The 18,990-nt window shown below is 43.0% G+C and overlaps 1 protein-coding gene across 5 annotated transcripts in view; it reads right to left on the reverse strand.

The window, feature by feature from the left end:
* The window catches only part of Pkhd1 (PKHD1 ciliary IPT domain containing fibrocystin/polyductin), a 438,845-nt gene that overhangs the window by 385,418 nt on the left and 34,437 nt on the right, over positions 1-18,990 (reverse strand). For 4 of the 5 annotated variants that reach the window (XM_050124100.1, XM_050124101.1, XM_050124097.1 and 1 more), the window contains exons 13-22: positions 13,277-13,372; positions 10,732-10,873; positions 10,076-10,190; positions 8,679-8,957; positions 7,359-7,448; positions 7,182-7,272; positions 5,528-5,670; positions 4,329-4,456; positions 3,511-3,686; positions 1,087-1,225 (exon numbers count right to left, since the gene is read on the reverse strand). In XM_050124100.1, coding sequence (XP_049980057.1) covers positions 1,087-1,225; positions 3,511-3,686; positions 4,329-4,456; positions 5,528-5,670; positions 7,182-7,272; positions 7,359-7,448; positions 8,679-8,957; positions 10,076-10,190; positions 10,732-10,873; positions 13,277-13,372 — 1,399 coding nt within the window. Of the gene's footprint in view, positions 1-1,086; positions 1,226-3,510; positions 3,687-4,328; positions 4,457-5,527; positions 5,671-7,181; positions 7,273-7,358; positions 7,449-8,678; positions 8,958-10,075; positions 10,191-10,731; positions 10,874-13,276; positions 13,373-13,809; positions 13,912-18,990 lie in introns of all 5 variants that reach the window. The other variant, XM_050124099.1, reaches the window with a different exon arrangement.

An 18,990-nucleotide genomic window follows, 5' to 3' on the forward strand; every position in this document is an offset into this window, starting at 1 on the left:
TACCCCACCTCACTAACTTCTTATATATAAACCCAGTGCCAGCACAGCCCTTCTTTTGATAAACAAATGACCCAAATAACTATGGCATGAACTGTCCAATCGCTGCCATGAGCTGACTAGTTGTGTCCCCTCACAAAGACAGAAATCACTTGTTGAAATCCAAGTCCCATGGATATGGCTTTAGGACGTTAAACCTTTGAGGATGTCTTTAGATTATGAATGGGATTGGTGTTCTTTGAAAGGCGTGTTCTAGACAGAACCATCCTCTTTACCAGCGTGGTCACAGGCTTCCAGAGGAGCCCGGGGAGTTAATGTAAAGTCAGAGAGGAAGGTCATCAGGAGCCCTCTGAGTGTACTGTACACAGTAACTCAAACTAGCTTTTATCATTTCGTAGTTAATAGCTGAGAGTCATCCAATACGGCACTATTTTGTATGCATGTGTATATGATATATATGTATACACAAACATGTATATATACAGTGCACATACAAGACAGAGAATTTCAGTTCTGTTGATCCTGCAAAGTTTAAGTGAAATTTAAAAGGGTAGCATGCATGTGGTCCTCAGACTTCAAGGAGGCTGATCTTCAAGGAGACTGCGTTGTAAACTACCCTTAGACATAAGTCACAACTATGTAGCCACGCTTGTGGTGCTCTAGTGCCATCTGCTGGTGAGTTCTCAGAAATGCCTGTTTTTGTTCCTTAAACTGAAGGAATTCCAACAAGATCAATATGCCGGGACTGCAATGAGGGGAATAAATGGAAAACAGTGTTTACTCTGAGAAACATAACAAACCATCAAAAAATAAATTAAATAGAAATAGGCTCCTACATGTAGCTCTCAGCTAAGTCAGCACCATTAGGTCATAGAAAATTCAAATTTTCAGACCCCAAACTACCACGTCCCAGCCATTTGTCTCTACACCAAACCTCCATCTGAGTCTGGTGTAACATAACTTGACATAAGACCATGGCTCTGAACAGTACAGCAGGGAGTTTCGCCACCTCCATAAGGGCTGCACCTGTGTGCTTCGTAGCCAGCTGTGGATACTGAGGACATCCGTGTAGGAAAACTACTTCCTTACCGTGCAGTGATGAGAGGAAGCTCTGAACCACAGCCCGCCAACAAGAATGCTATGCTGTAGACTGGAGAGAATCCCACCACCGAGACTGACTCCACCAGGTTCCCACCTGGGCGGGCTGTTGCAGGATTAGCTTGAGAAACTAGAGACCAATGATCCAATTAGTACCAAATAACTCAAGATGGAGGCTTGTAAAGCGGAAGATTCTGGCTGAAGATGATGAGTCACAGAGTTCTCCGTGCACACATGAAATCTAGATGCCTACCCATCTACTACATCGGAAAAGCTCCAGAAGAAGGGCACAGGAGGACAACATTCAACTGATTACCAGGAGGAAAATGCAGCAGTGTACGGACATGAGGATAAACTCCGCAGCAATGATCATCCAGCCCCCACCAGCCAAACACCTCTTGTAACACCCCTTCACTCTATGTGTGGGTGACAGGTACCCCTTCCTTCCCACAGCCTGTGGAAACCTTAGTGACACACAGAAAATCCCCCCTAGGAACGCCATCCACCTGAGGAATGGCCTAGGCTCTCATCACAAACAGCGCTTATTCAGGGTGAAGTGATATGTGTACAGAAATGTGTTAGTTCAAATCCAGGGTTTCCCACTTTCCTCGGACAGCCACTCTGCTAACCAACATAAGCTCCGCAATGCTCAGCTTTCTTGTGTCTAAAGTGACAATCACAGCATGTGGGATGGATGGAAATCTTCCTGGTAGGTAATTCAGGAAGGCTGCTGACTTTAATGACCACTGAACATTTCAATATCCTTTTGTCTTCCTGCTGGGTAAGACAGCTTTTCCTCAACACATTACTTACGGTGCAGATTACAAAGAGTTCAAGGGTAGTGATAGCCTTGTCTTATTCGTTTTGAATGACTACTTCTTTTATTGTTTGTTTTTGCTTGCTTGCTTGCTTGCTTGCTTGCTTGCTTGCTTGCTTGCTTGCTTGCTTTATTGCTTTGAGACATGGTCTCATGTGTAGCCCTAAATATCCTGGAACTCACTATGCAGACCAGGTTATCCTTGACCTCACACAGGTCTTCCTGTCTCGCCCTCTCCAGTGTTGAGTTTAAAGGCATATGGCATGGTGCCTGGTCCTGCATGCCCGGTTCTTAACTGCAACACTGGCACAGAGCAGTTGCTCAATATGATTATGCGCTCTCTAAAGAGATGGTGTTAGAAAACTTTGGGTTCCAGTCTGTCACCATATCCCAGTTGTATGCACTGGGAGAGAGAAAGGCTTTGAGAATAACCCCTCTTAGCCTGATTTTCCCATACATAGAATAGAGGCGACAGGACCATCTCAGGTGCTCTTGAGAACTACATGAAATAATGATAATGATGATTATGAAAACATCAATAATAACAATAAAATACTAATAAATAATGAACGCTACCATAATAGACACAAAGAACTTCCACAGACTGTGAAGCAGAATAAGTACATAATATATGGATCAGATATACATACTGTTAATCATGATGAGTGAGTTCATTTACATAGTTGATCTTTTCGTTAACTAAAAGTCAGGGTGGGGGAGTTGGTGTCCGCAGAGCAAACTGACAAAGGAAGACAACTGCTTCCCCTCTCCCAGTCTTCATCCTTGTCCCCGCCCGTCCCTCCATATGTCATCTTTCTCTTCCAGATGATTCTAGGTCGACAGAGCTTTGCAGTAAAAAGTGAGGGTGGCAAGAAAAAACATTGGGTCCTTGGTTTCCAGGGTATGGAGGAGCAGAACGGCGTGCAATGGAGAGAGGAGAAATGAAGCGGCACCTGTTATCTAGTCTAGAGTCTCCCAAACTATATGTTTAAGTCTGTGAAATACTGGCTGCCTTGGCTCTCTGAACATCTGGGCGGTACTTGGGACTACAAAAGTTTCCTGGCCAGTTGTCTCAGACACCAGCAAATTCAGTCGGTCATCTCAACGTGCGTCTGAACAGCATCATTTTGCAAGTGTGCCAGAGCAAATGATTAGCAGTGGCTCAGTGCTGATGCTGGCTCTTTATTACAATCGCTTTATAGAGGAGAAAAACAAATATTCAGACGGTAGTAAAGCGAGGGCATAATAGTACAAGCACAAAAGGCAAGATAAAATAGTGAGATAAACAAAAGAGATAAAGAGAGGGAGAGAAGGAGGAAGGGAGGGATGGAGAAAGGGAGGGAGGGAAAAAGAAAAGGAAGGAAAGAAGGAAGGAAGGAAGGAAGGAAGGAAGGAAGGAAGGAAGGAAGGAAGGGCAATTAGTTGGAGAGACATAGAAGGAAATGTGCACAAGGCCAACCCCATTTGCCTTCAAACTATGGCAGGCAGGAGAAAGCCATCCATCCTCTCCTTCAGAAAAGAAAAACAACATCTAGTGTGGAACTTTGAGACAGGCATTTGACAAGCAGGCCCAAGAGAACAGCAGATGTGACAATCACCTGTTATGCTTGTATCTGCAAGAATAATTTCATCCAGATAGAGCAGGCCTGCCTTCGGGGCCACAGGAAGAATGTCAATCCGCTGAACCAGCAGTGGTGTGTTTGCCAGAGTAGATGGGAGATCCTCAGAGCGACGAACACATGTGTCCCAGAGGTTAATGCAAGTGAACTGCCAGCTGCCAAAGCAGAACGGGAGGAGCCTCTGGGTAAAGTCTCCGGGCCTCCTCCTTAAGACTGGGACCAGACAGCCCCTCACACCTGGGGTCAGACTACTTTCATCGACAACACTGGTGAGTCACATCTCAAGTCAGTCATTCATTCGTGACACTGGGTATCAGCAGCACTTTCAAATAACAATGCAATTTTGCATCTTGAATAGATAGAGTACATGCCAGTCTCTAATCATCCTGGGTATTCCCGTATCACCGACTCATTGAGCTTTAAAATAACTTCAGAGCAATGAGAAATGTCTGGACAGGGAACAGAATCAATGGACCAGGGTATCTTCAATTTATTACAGAACCACTTGCTGAATGCACTTCAGTGAAGTGCAGAGTCTCTGAGTTTCAGTTCTCCTCATCTTAAAAGTTCTGTCCCTAATATGATGCCAGTGTCCTGCCGGGTTCCTTTATACTCATAACCATATCTCTTGTCAAAACTGCTTTGTCAGGTCAAAAAATTTCAAAGTCTCAAGTTAGAATCTGACACCCAAATGAAATACTCAGTATCTCTGTGGGCCACAGTCTCTAAGACAGCAATCCTCGCCCCCCCCCCCACCAAATAGGCAGAATCCACCCACACCTCCCCACCATTGCTACCTCTCAGGGTGAGGTTCCGTGAGACTCCAGTCGCAAGTGGTATTCTTTGTGACATTTTGGAAGCCAAATACAAAAGAAACAGTCATCGTCAGGGTCCTGTTCATGTGGCTTCTGTATGCAGTGCACAGCTGTGGATACCAAATATGCCCTTCAGTTCAACACTGCCAGAAGCTGCGATTCAGACACCGTGTGACAAGAGTCTGCCTCTGCAGATCTTGCTGCACGCTGTACATGAATCTAGGTCCTGCCTTCCTCAGGCTTTCAGTCTAGCCGGAAGCACAGAGCATTATTCTTTACTCCTTAAGCCAAATCAGGAAATAACACAGTAACTGCTTTCTCTGAGGCCAAATGGAAATGGTATTCAAAGTGAGACTTTTCAACGTCTAAGCACTGTGTTCAGCAATAAGGATTTTAAAGTATGTCAGTTATAAAATGCCTGCTTTAACCCAGGCCTCTGTGGGCCTTCAGTGAGTCATTTAATCTGCACTAGCCCTCCTTCTGTTCTAATCTCCAGGGTGTGTGTGTGTGTGTGTGTGTGTGTGTGTGTGTGTGTGTTATAGTTAAAGGAATATAATATGAATTTGAGAGGAAATAGGGGAACACAAGAGTTGGAAGGGGAAAGGGGAGGGTGACATTTATGGAAATGCAGTACTCATGTATAAAATTCTTTAAAAATTAAGTAAATGCAAGGGGAGTGGGTATATCAGCTGATCCATTGATTATTTACATTGTTGCAATAATGATAATAGTAACTACCCACAGCTGGGTCCTCACTGATGCAAAACATCTTACTATATTAACCTTCACCCTATTCCTGAGCACTGGGCCACATTAACTGTTTCAGAGATGAGACAATTAAGACATGTCATACTTAAGTAAAATATTAAGAACACACAGATGTGAATCAGTGTTCAAAACCAGAGTCTGTCTGCAAGATTTGCACTATTTCTCAAGAGTAAAGAGCAAATAAAATATTTAAATAAATAAAAATGTCCATAGGTCTTCTTGCTAACAGTAACATTCTTAGGTTACAAGTAGGGGCCCAGAGAAGCTGCTAAGAAATGTCAAATTTCAGCTCAAAATGCACCGGGCAAATTACATCATTTCCTTGTGTTTCTGTCATTTTAGTGTCAAATCCAGAAAATAATGCCAGCTCCTCCCAACGTGCCAAGCCCGGAAGCATGAAGATAGATACTCACATATGGGTACTGATCCAGCTGATAGCCATTTTTATCAGCTGAGGGGTAAAGGATAAGGTGTCGAAGTTGACCGAGGCTGAATCTGCCACAGAAGGGCTCAGTTGAACTGGTGAGGACCCCATCAGAGCTGGAACCTTCCAGGCCTGTATATAATCCAAATAAATAGGAACATAGACCTAGCTATGCAACAAGATAGTATGTGTACAAAATAAAAACAGTGACATCGGCCTCTCAGCCTATGGAGAGATGGGAAGAGCCCAGAGGTCTAGCACCCTCCAATTGGAAGGCTCTAGCTATGAGAACTCCTTTCTGGCTACTAAAGAACATAATACCATTTTCTCTATGTGCCAGGAAAAAATAGTGAGAAGCAAAAGAGAAGGAAGGTCAATGGAAAAAGGAATGCTTTATTTTCTTATTTTATGTGTATGTGTGCCTGAGTGTATGGAGTGCACCGTGGGCATGTGGGAGACAATGGGTGTCCATCAAAGGGGAGTATCAGATCACCTGGAACTGGGATGGGTGCTGGGAACTGAGCCTGAGTCCTGCGCAGGAGTAGTGAATACTCTTAACCATTTCCCTAGCCCCTCAATAAGACTTTAGTTCACTTCAAGAATAGTTTCAGAATGTGTTGTCCATTAACTGGGGAGGGCAATAAAGCACATTAGCAGAGTTTAAGAATTTCTTCAACTTGATATACCTTGGCTAGCTGATATCCGTGGAAGACTTGCCTATATCTAAAAAGAAACAGTGGAGGAAGAGTGGTTGGTGGGAGTAGAGGGGAAATGGGGTGAGGAATTGGGAAGAGGGAAGAAGAGAAAAGTTTTGTTAAGATGTAAAAACAAAGGGATAAATAAAAGAAGAAAAAAGAATTCCTTGCCTACATTATTTTATACTAATTCTCTTGTATGAGCTAGAAGTGGTGGTGCATGCTTGCAGTCCCAGCTACTCGGGAATCAGGGACAGGAGGGTCACAAGTTCAAAGCTAATATGAACAACTTAGTGAGAACTTGTCTCAATTTTTTTTAATTAAAAGGACATTAGTATGACTTGGCTGAAGAATTCCTGTGGGGCATCTGCAATGCTTTGCTGCTTGACCTCCATCAGCACACACACAACAAACCATTGATAGGAATTTTCATTTTGAACTAAACAAGATTTTTTTCAAAGTTACCATTGCCATGTCTACTCTCTACGTTTAGAAGAAACTCTCTGGACAGTGTTTCTCTCCACTGAACTACCCAGAAGACTGCTTTAGACTGACATGTATCCCAACCATTTCCTCCTGCATGCACAGCTACTCTAGTGGTCACTCCATCCAGACCCAGGATCCTGCTTCTATCTGACTCTACTAACAATCTGGGCAGGAAACAGGGATTGTTCCTATGTTTTAAGAAAGAAGAGGGGGGCTGGAGAGATGGCTTGATGGTTAAGAGCATTGCCTGCTCTTCCAAAGGTCCTGAGTTCAATTCCCAGCAACCACATGGTGGCTCACAACCATCTGTAAAAAGGTCTGACGCCCTCTTCTGGCCTTCAGGCATACACACAGACAGAATATTGTATAAATAATAAATAAATAAATATTTTTTAAAAAGTAAGAAAGAAGAGGAAAACAGTGATAGATAAAAGGACCAGAGCTGGTCAACCCAGGAGACACCTTGCTCAAATCCAAGTCGGAGCAATATGTGAGCTGAAACGGGTTCCAGATGGCATTTTACTGCAAGCAGCTCCTCAATGGTGGTTTGGATCTATTAAAATGAATAAAAGGGCAGTCTTTCAAAAGTCAGGCCTTAAACTCCCATGCTCACCTTTGTTATTGGAAGGAGACTCTCACCTGTTGGGCTGTAGCATTGGCAGGAACTGGCTGGCTAGACACATTGTTCCAAGCAAGAAAAAAGCTTCCTGTAGCTGACACATTCAACATCTGAAAAGTTGAGAGACAAAATTCACTGATGTGCAGGGTCCAGAGTCAGAGGGTTTGACTAGGAACAGAGCACAGCTCCTCCACATGCTGTTTCCATTTTATTAGTTTCAGATTTCTAAATATACATGATGTAGAAACCTCTGGAAAACAGTGTCACCAACAAATGAAGCTTTTTTTGGAATGACATGAATGAGGGATTTTCTACTTATTTGTGTTGCTTTTCCAATAGTACATAATGTAAAGGAGCCAAGGCACACCACACTTTCGAGAGGATGTGATGTAAAGGCGGCCACAGCACATCTCATTTTTGGACCTTCCCTCAAAATGCTGCCTCGAATGAGAGGCCTGAGAGGCAGAAGCCAGCACATGGCACGGGGACTCATTCCATGTCTACTCCGCTCCCAGCAGATGTCCTCGACTGAGCACATCATGCTTTTGTCCTGAGATGGGACTCATGAATCACTCACACTTCTCTACTTTTCTCAGTGGGTCTTTATGTCCATGTCACTATTAAACTAGAAGCTGTAGAAAGTGGGGTCTACATTGATTGCCTCTGCATAGAAAAAGAGACAACAGAAAGTATATGGAAGTTTCTCAGCAAAGACGTGGAGCACATATTGACAGATTAGACATATAAACACAACACATCGGTGAGTAAGCTCAGAACGGGTCAAAAAGCTATGGTGGAGTGTGTGTGTGTGTGTGTGTGTGTGTGTGTGTGTGTGTGCGCGCGCGCGCGCGTGTGTTTGTAAATGACCTTATCTGTACTTGGAGGAATAAGTTCTCAACAAAGAAAAGACCTGAGACTGGAAAGTTAAGCACTGGCTACTCATTTAGAGGACCTGGGTCCCATCCCAATCACCCATGTAGTGGTTCACAACTGTCTATAACTTCAGTCTCCAGTTCCAGGGAAACCCACACCCTCTTCTGTCCTACACAGACACCAAGCACACATATGGTAAACAGACATATATATTCAGGCAAAATAATCATACATAAAATAAATCTAAAAAATTTTAAAGACTTACCAAGAATTTAAATATTTCAGAAATCAATATAAACACATAAACAAAAATGTTTAAAAAATAAAAACAAGAAAATAATTTTAAAATTTATGACCCTATATCCTGTGTATGTAAATGCATCTCAGGCTTTCTTACTCTCAGCCAGCTGCCCTTCTACTGAGGGAGACTCCTCTCTACCCATGGCTTATTTTCATGGCACACAGACCTGTATTTCTGGAAGTCTCTGGGCTCGGGCTCGGATCTGGTGTTTCTCCAGAAGGTATGTGTTGACCACATCAGGATTCAGCCAGGTGTTGTGGATCTGGACCCCAATTCTCATCCCCCTGCTGGGGGCGATCCCAAGCTGCTCTGCTTCCAAGTAGTACTTGGCACCACCCCGTAGTTCAAGCTTAGTCGTCTTCTGTTGCCAGTTTCCTTCATTCCAGTTCCGCTCCCAAGAGTCGAACCAATCAGCAGTGCCAACTCCAACAGAGGCCACATCTACCTGTGCCCGAATAGCCAGTCACGTTCAGCACTGTGAATTTCCCATGCATCTTTGTTCTCAGACAATGAGCATTTCAAAACCTACCAACGTTACATTTTCAAGTGGTCCGCACTTTTCCTACAACTTAGCCCATTGACTTTGGCCCTGTGGCTATGTGTTTAGGAGCAGCCCCTGCCCTCACACCCTATGTCTGTGTGATGCGGTGGAAAGATAACATTAAATGCGTGAAAGACCTAGAATGGCCCCAGCTCATCAAAACCCGTGTCTTTCTCCAACCAGCAAATGGATTTCTGAGAGCATACTAAGAGCATCATGAGTCTTTGTCAAAGGCACAAGTGGATGTTGGCTGATTTCTAAAAGTACAATGCTGTGGGACAATGGTCTTGTATCCTGTAAAGACTTGTCACTTGTATTGCTTTAATAAACTGCTGATTGGCCAGTAGCCAAGCAGGAAGTATAAGTGGGACATCCAGAACCGAAGAATTCTGGGGAGAGAAAAGGCTCAATCTGCAGTCCTCATCCAGACATAGAAGAAGCAAGATGAGAAGGCCTCGCTGATAAAAGCTACCAAGCCACGTGGTTAACACAGACAAGAATTATGGGTTAATGTAAGTTATACGAGTTAATAAGAAGACTGAGCTAATAGGCCAACCAGTTTATAGTTAACATAAGCCTCTATGTGTGTCTTTGGGACTGAATGGCTGTGGGACTGGGTGGGACAGAAACCTCGGGCAACAGTACAAGGCTGGGGGGTGGGGGGAAGCTTCCTACATGATGTTAACCCAAATATAGTGGAAAAGGCACAGGTTGAATTAGAGAGTCAAACCAATCGGATTTTGATTGGTGGATACTTCTCTTATTATTCAAGTGGTCCCAAACAGGCCATACAATCCTTCAACGCAGAGTGGAATTGTGCATATTTCACAGAGATAAAAATAATAAGCGAGGTTGTAAACTGTAGCATAATGCTAGGCTCACAATACTATTATAGTCCTCCAAATTGCTTTTCAGTGGTGTCTTACAACTATAGAACAGAAAATCTTTCTCTCTGATCCTTTCTTCTTTCAAGGGCAAAGGGCCATGAACAAAGGAAAGGCCACCCAGAGGAGGGCGAGTACCTTAGTCCTTGGCTCCTCTGAGAAACTGAAATACAAGGAAGCTGGGCTATCTGCCTGGATCCAGAAGGTGTAATTGTTTGTCTCTGGAGCCACAAAGAACCCGCTGAGCCGTGCTCTGGAACACAGAGAAACAGAGAGTCAGGTGAGAGCAAACAAGGCCAGGGCCACTGAGCCAACATACAGAAGTCCTTGTGTTTGCTCATTATAGAAATGACAAGCAAAAAAACTGACACTTAAACCATATGATTATTCTGATGAGACTAGAGAAAGCAATCACACCTGCACAGTCTCAGTTTGTCAGCCTCTATACATCCACAAATCCCTTTGCAATTTATAATTCTCAGGAGGTCATGGCCACAGCACAGGACGATGTGGAGGCTTGACTGAGAAGACCACTTATCTCCAAAGCAGATTTAGAGCTACAGGAAATATGGGTTTTACACATTGGTCCATATTTGACTGTAGAGCTACAAAAGGTCTTATGAACACTAGAATGACCAACACCAGCTGAGAACACTGTCAAAACACCCCAGTTGTTACTGGCTCATGTGACAAATGATCCCCTAGAAATATCACTGCACAATTCCCTGTGTCCTAGCTTGCCTGAGTTAGTCGGAAGACTTTTGATATGGATTCCCACTTTAGCTGCAACATACCTGAAAGGTCGCCCTTCCTTTGACCAAAATCCAGATGGAGAACTGGCATTGGGGACTATCTGCCACCTGTACCCTGGGGTGGCTTTGGTCAGCTCTACATCCTCCACAGAATCTCCAACTTCAAAAAGAAGTCCTCTATTGCCTGTAAGACATGTACACCCCAAAACCAAGTGGTGTTTCTCCTCACAAGGATCCTTCTTGAATCACAGAGTGAAAAGCACTGTGGGTGTTATTTATGAAAGTGTGTCGCCAGAAACCAAGATGAGAGAGTCCTAAGAGAGAGTCTGTAGTTACTAGGAAGTTTCTGGAAAGAAGATAGATAGATAGATAGATAGATAGATAGATAGATAGATAGATAGATAATAGGGAGAGTTAGAAGATAGATGATTGATAGATAGATAGATAGATAGATAGATAGATAGATAGATAGATAGATAATAGGGAGAGTTAGAAGATAGATGATAGATAGATAGATAGATAGATAAGATAGATGATAGATAGATGATAGATAGATAGATAGATAGATAGATAGATAGATAGATAGATAGATAGATAGATACTCTCCCAGTAGAATTTAGTCTCTTGGAAAGAGAACTTAATGAGAGATTAAACATTAAAGAGAGATGCTCTCAGAGGACAGAGGAGACTAGGGAGCCTTTCAGCAGCCATGCCACAGAAGAAAGCAAAGTCTTGGAGAGGACATGAAGGAAAAATGCTGTTGTTCAGAAGATGTGATCTGTGCAATAATAAGCTGTGGTGTGGCCTGACTTTGTGACTTCTGAAATTGGACATGACCTTCAGTGTCCTTAAAGCCCTGATTCAGCCTGCAAATTCGATTCCATAAAATTTCCTTTTCCTAGAAAAATTGCCAGCCCTTAAAATTTTCAAGTATCATGATTTCAATTTATTGACCTGCACACAAAGCCAATCAGTGGCACAATTTAATTATGTGACATTTAAATGATGCTGTATTTATTAATGTGCACTTTATATTAAGAAAACCTTAAGTCAAAAGGCATATGGGCTTTGATACTGGAAACTAATTTTGATCAATATTGGATAGTCATCTTGACTGATCATTCAGATTCTTGCTCCACCCTTTACTAGGTATGAAGTTTAGGAGCGTTTTTCAATGCCCTGGGTCCCCGTTCACTCATACATCAAAACAGGGTCAATAAGAACTAGAAATATACAACAGCTGAAAGGATGTGGAGAGAGAGTGAGGACTCAATAAAGGATATCCATGATAACTATTATTATAAACTACCAATGTTGATCCTCGTTGAGCCCAAAGATAAACAGTAAATAAGGGAAAAGCAGAGACTTAGGAGCATGTTAAGAATGTTCCTGTAACTTTGGGATTCTCATCCTCCACACTATTGCTATTTTACTCTGGGCAGCTCTGTTGCTGGACTGTGCTGTACACTGCAGGATGGGCTGCATCCCTGATGTCTACTCAATAGATGTTAATGTCGTCCTGTCTTCTGAGGACAAGAATCAGAAATGTTGGAGCAGTACCGCTTTGCGTGGAGTTTTGCCCCACTTCCATGGGGCAAACCTCAAAAGCTTTCATAAAGGACATCACTAACTCAAACAGCTGCTTTCCGGAAACGATCCTACCACGGCTGAAGCAGCTTAAGCAGCAAACGCTCAACAAGGGAACTGGCTCCTGCTTCCTGCTGCAGGAAACTCTTTGTATTACTTGTTTCAGTACCTTTGTCTCCTGGGATGGGAGCTCTCCTCAAGTAAACACTGGGGATCTGGGTGCTGCAGAATTCTCCAGCCAGAGCATTCTATGTGTCTCCACACAGCAAAGGCCCATCTTTAGAAAGGCTTTGCTCTTGCAGGGCAGCTTTGCTTACAGGTGCCGAGCCTTTGGAATTGGCTCACTACATCTTTAAACATTAGGTCAGTGCCTTATGCACAGCATCGGACTGTCATTCTCTGCAGAGCAACTTGCCAACCTTCCTTATGCTTAACTGCACTAGAGTCTCTCATGCTAAAATATGGGCGCTTCATACTAAGAAGGACAGGTGGAACCTGCTGCCTTGCCTCCTCCGTTTCTGTCTATTGGAGGCAGATGCGGGTGGCCATGTCACCGCATATCCCCATCTGTGATATCAGCGGGCAAAGGCCCACAGGGGAAATAAACAGCATTGAAATATACCCCAGCACGCCCTACTCACTGACCTACCTACTGCTGCTGCTAGGAGCACAAAAGAGCATGCTCCACTGCTCCTGTCTCCTCGGCCAACACACATGCACCCTTCCTACCAAATGCAGAGCGTCAGTTTGGGGATTCCGTCCAAGAGCTGCCGTGTCTTGGTGGCAGTTCTATTCTGCCTGGAGTCTATCATTTAGACATGTGGCTAGGGCTAGGAATCTAGTGCCATTTGCGACTCAATGAGTCTGAGATAGTCCCTGATAGGAAAGGCTTTGCCCCGGCATTAGGGATCCAGTCAACATGTTTCCTTCTGCTCTCCAGATTGTTGGGACAAAGCATGACAGTGGAGAGATCACTGAGCAGCCGTGGTGACTTCCTTACCAGCCTGAGGAGCAGTGAGCCTTGCTCCTCTTCCTGGAGCCCTGGTAGTGCACTCAATCTTCCTGGGAGACACACGTCTAATGTCACATGGGATGCCTAAGGAGAATTTGTAAAGTTCTTAAATACACCTGCAGATACACATGCACACAAAGAGACACGCACACAACAAATTAATTAATTAATTAAAAAGCAGACGAATGTTTATGGGTATTTGATCCTACTGCACGTACTTGGCTTTGTGGGAGCCTAGGCAGTTTGGATGCTCACCTTACGAGACCTGGATGGAGGTGGGTGGTCCTTGGACTTCCCACAGGGCAGGGAAACCTGATTGCTCTTTGGGCTGATGAGGGAGGGGGACTTGACTGGGGGAGGGGGAGGGAAATGGGAGGCGGTGGCAGGGAAGAGACAGAAATCTTTAATAAATAAATTTAAAAAATGTAAGAAAGCTTCCCTTCACAGTCTTGGGTCATTAGAGATAGAAACTCCTATAGCATTTAAAACTGAACCATTTACATCCATTTTAACATAATTACCTGCAATGGTAACCTGAGCAGAAGAGTCAAAGAAATCTCCTGTAATGGTGATGTCTGTTCTTCCACCAAGGCTCCCAACTTTTGGAAACACAGATTGGATTTCTGCAAGAGGTCATAAAAACGTAAGCTTCTAGATATGCACTATGATGTGCACTGGAAATAAGAGAAAACATCATAACATAATTCTTACACCGCAAGTCCAGCAGCAGTTGACGCTTTTCGAATTGTCATTTTAAATGTCCTTAATAATAAAAAGGACTATAAATATATAGTATAGATGACCAGTATTTATAAGCAAGGTCACTCACAGTATCAGCAAAAGTCTTTACACCCCTTATACTTTCTTATGAAATATGTCTCTTCCCATCAAGGGTTTGGTTTGACAATGGAGGACAATAGTTTACACCACATGGAAGAATCACTAATGGAAGCACAGGGCAGAACTTTCGTTGCCCCAATCTTACTTCTTCCCCATGCTGCAGGCTTCAACCACAGGCACATGCGGATCACCCACACTGCTTTCAAGCCAAAGCCTCTACAGCAGTGGTTCTCAACCAGTGGGTCTCAGCCCCTTTGACGGGGCAGATCAGATATTCGCTTTATAATCCATAACAGTGGCAAAATTACAGTTATGGTGTAGTAATAAAATAATTTTATGATTGGGGTCACCACAACATTAGGAACTATATTAAAGGGTCACAGCATTAGAAAGGTTGAAAGTCACTATTCTATAGCAATACCCACAAGGATTTCATGTTATCCTTTCTTTAAAGATTTGGTTTAATTACGTGAGTGGGTGGGTGGCACTTGCAGATGCCAGAAGAGGGCATGAGACGATTTTGGAGCTGAGGTTATAGGTTGTTCCCAGTGTTGGTGCTGGGAACTTAACTTGGGTCTTCTGCAAGATCAGTGTGTGCTTTTAACCACTGAGCCATCCCTTCAGCCCCGTGTCCTTTCTTTAAATGCCCACAGTTTGAAGTTTGATTCTTTTCAGGGTGAAGAAGAGCTGTGATCTTTGATAAGTTAATTGTATATATGTGTATATATATATGTATATAAGTTTACAATTATATACATATATAAACACTGTAATATACAGTAAACATATATTCAGAGCATGACATAAACTAAGTATATTTACTTAGGTCATGAATGCTTCTAAGTTCAAAAGAGGAATTTGTTTTTAAAAATTACTTTGCTCCTTGACATCTTCATGCATGAATAAGATGCATTCTAATAAATTACCTTCATCTCCCACCCTCTCAAGACCCTTCCATCACTACGAATCCTTTTCCCACATCTGAGTCTTTTTATTTTGTCTGGTGACCCACTGAGATTGGTCAACGGTGACTGTTCAGCCATAAGTTCAGTACTTTTCCCTGGAACTTGGTACACTCATCAGTGAGCCCAAAACCCAAGACAAGGACTCCCCCTCTTCCAGAATCTTTCAGTTTCCAATAGTTAAACAGAGAGGGATAAGAACTCATGACACCATCTTCCGCCATAACTGATGGCTAATGGGCCATCCTGGCTGTGCGGATGCAGGTTCAGTGCAGGTTAACTGCAGCTGCTGTGAGTTCAGGAATGCAGTGACTGCATCATGCCTGAAGGTGGCATCTTATGCCTCCCCTCCCTGTCTGGCTCCTACATACTTTCTGTCCTCTCTCCCACGGTGTTTCTCCAGTCTTACAGGAAGTGTGTTATTTATTTAAGGAAGTGTCTTATTTAGAGGTGAGCACTCAGTTATAGCTTATCCTCCACATCTGGAGCAGCTGCAGATGTGCCTTCACTATTGTTCACCGGAAATCTGGAGCAGCTGCAGGTCTCTGTGCTCACTATTGTTCACCAGAAGAAAAGGGTTTCCTGGCCTTTTAGGACAGCTGTGGTAGCACAATCTTTTTTGACATTCATAGTGGCTACTCGATTGCACTAGGAAGATAGAGACGAATTTGGAGTAGTTCCTTTCTTCAAGTCAGTGACTATGGTAAGGAAGTGCATGTATGAGGAATCTAATTACAGTACTTCAGGTCAGCTAAATTAGAGAGGCTCTGAGGCAGAGAAAGGCTCAGGAGAGACTGGGGTTACCGAGGAGAGAATAAACTTTCTGGGAATGATATCTGAACTGATGAGTTTAAACTCACCAAGGAAAGCTAAGCATACAGGTGTACATCTAGGTATAGCCCTGGAACCGGGAAGGTTGAAACCAGGGTCTAACAAAGTCAACACTGGCTTAGGTTATATATTAAGACTCTGATTCAGGAATAAAATGAAAAAATATATATAATTGACCACATAAAAGGGAGAGGGGATATTAAAACAAGTAATAGCCAGGATAGGAAAAAGGTTGTACAATGCATATAGTGTAGTTAGAATAGGTAGAGAGGTGGAAGTGAGGCAAGGGGGAGGAAGTGGAGAACAGGGAGCTGGAGAAGCACAGAAGGTAGATGAAGGCAGACTCCTGGGCTGTTTCTCACTGAAGATGATAATCCTTTAGAGCAATGTTTCTCGACCTGTGGGATGGTGGCCCCAATGGGGACTGAGTGACCCTTTCATGGGAACTGCCTAAGACCATCCTGCATGTAAGATATTTGAATTACAATTCATAACAGTAGAAAAATTCCAGTTATAAAGTAGCAATGAAAATAATTTTATGATGGGGAGGGGTCACCACAGCATGATGAAATCCTTTAGAAGGTCACAGCATTAGGGAAGTTGAGAACCACTGCTGTATAGGGTGTGCATGGTGAGGAAGAGGCAAGTGGGTGCTTGGTATAGAGACTCCTGGCAAATGGGTAGAACATGGACTGCAGAGGATAAATGTCAAGTCGGAGCCCTTAGAGATCATGAGAGCACGCTATTCAGGAGATTATGGGGCCCATAATGGCTCAGTGATTATACAGATAAAATAGATGTGCAAGCCAAGTGTAATGGCACAATCTTTTAATCCCAGAACTTGGGAGGCAGAGGCAAGCAGATATCTGAGTTCGAAGACAGCCTAATCTACAAACCAAGTTCCAGAACAGCCAGAGCTACACAGAGAATCTGTCTCGTAACTCAAATAAAATAAAATAAAATAAAATAAATAAAAAGTAGACATGCCATATTTAAGAAGCATATGAGAAACAAAATGAAAGAATTTGTGATTCTGTGAGCACGATCATAAAAAGGACAGAGAATTTTGAGTGAGTTCAAATCCTCTTCCTCACCAGCTACTTTAGACAATCTTTAGAGTTAAAAGGAAAAGCACCACATCATTCATTTCACAGATACTCAATCCAGGCTCAGCAACTCAGGGGCTTAACCACACTGGACTAGTTACCAAGTACTAGCCTGCAGAGGCTCAGCCCCAGACTCTACGGATTGTCCATATCCCCAGGGATGCCACTACTATGAAAATGCTTGTGCCTCTGAGTCTTCAGCCCAGGAAGTGTATGATAATGGATATTGTCAGCCTACCCCTCCAGCACGGCAGGGCTCTATAATCAGAGCAGAGTCGTGAAAGCCTGAGTTAAGGTACCAAAGACAGCATGCCTCCTGAAGGGTGTTGGTTACGTGCATGAGGTTTTTCACCAGTTTGAAAGGACCTTTGGAAAAGTAGCATTCCCTCTTAATCTGTTTTCTCCATAGAAAATTAATGGTGATGTACCCTATCTTTTAGATAAAAGAAATGAATATTGAAGCTATATGCCAAACACTCAATAAGAGATTGATCATCTTGTTGCTCCTGTTACTGTGCATTCATCGGTATGGGTGTTTCTTCACAGCAGCTCTCGAACATACTAGACAAGACACGCCAGGGTCAGAATTTAGTTCCAGCAGCATCGTCTGTCCAGAGAATGAATGGCATTTGTCCTACCATCTATGAGATGATAGCTTTCTCATTTGGAGAGGCAGATTTTTGTTGCTTCTGAAATCTGAACCTCCCGCAGACTCGTTTTCAGTGGGTTTGTCATTGTATTAAAACCTACACACTGTGTGCACTCTTTAAATAACCAAGTGCCTACTGCTGAACTGAGTTCACAATTTCATGCAAGTTTCCAATTTCAGTGTTCTTCTTTCAGTACCAGGGTTTGACCATCAGAGGGCAACACCACAGCTTAGCATCAGAATAGGCAAGTTATAAAGCATTGGAAGAATGCATAAATTCAGAGATGGGCGCTAGAATGACCAGAAAGACATCCTGTTAAATTTTTTAACCACCACCTTTATTCTGTTCTTTTTTTTTTAGAACACAGAGGAAGACATGACTATTGTTTATTTCATTCTGTCTATATCCATAGACTTCGCATAGACATCTACGATTGAGCCTCTTTGGATGCAGCGCTTGACAAGACATCTACCCACAACAGTTCACATCTATATCAGTAGTCCCATAGACTGCACTGGTGCTGAAAACTTCTTGTCATGTCTGTAAGGATGTATCACAGTACACACCACACATATCTGTGGTGTTGCTGGTGCATATAAACCTACTATGCTGCCATTGGGGGAGGATGAACGAATGGAATGGGAAGTGAAATAACTGCAACTTGCTACACAAATTATTAAACTGTCATACAATAACACAGTGTTAAAATGCAATAAAAAGCCTAACACAAACATGTACAATCTAGATTTAATAATAGTTCATTTAAATTGCATTGATCTGCTTATTATATTATACTATTCCTATACTTTTTTATGCTGTTGATGGTTATTATTCTTGCTTATAAAATAAAGAGCTCCTTGTAAAACAGTGTGCTTCATTACAGTGGCACCAGCTTCATGCATGTCATGTTTTCCTCATCTCCTACTTGCATGAAGTAGGCACAATGCATAGTTAAGCTGCAGCATCTGCATTTGGTTTTTGTTGTTGTTGTTGTTTTGTTTTGGTTTTTGGTTTTTCGAGACAGGGTTTCTCTGTGGTTTTGGGGCCTGTCCTGGAACTAGCTCTGTAGACCAGGCTGGTCTCGAACTCACAAAGATCTGCCTGCCACTGCCTCCCGAGTGCTGGGATTAAAGGCGTGCGCCACCACCGCCCGGCCCAGCATCTGCATTTGTGTGCAGGAAAGCTATGAGGAAAACATGGTAACAAAAGCACCTAATGATGCTTCCTCAGAACATCAATAAACAAAGCAGGACTGTAAATACCAGCTGACACAGACACAAGCAACTTCATTTCAACCTGAATCAAGATGTTAT

The sequence above is a fragment of the Alexandromys fortis genome, unplaced genomic scaffold (assembly GCF_014885135.2).
Source record: "Alexandromys fortis isolate MF-2015 unplaced genomic scaffold, M_Fortis_MF-2015_v1.1 scaffold_207, whole genome shotgun sequence".
Taxonomy (NCBI): Eukaryota; Metazoa; Chordata; class Mammalia; order Rodentia; family Cricetidae; genus Alexandromys; species Alexandromys fortis.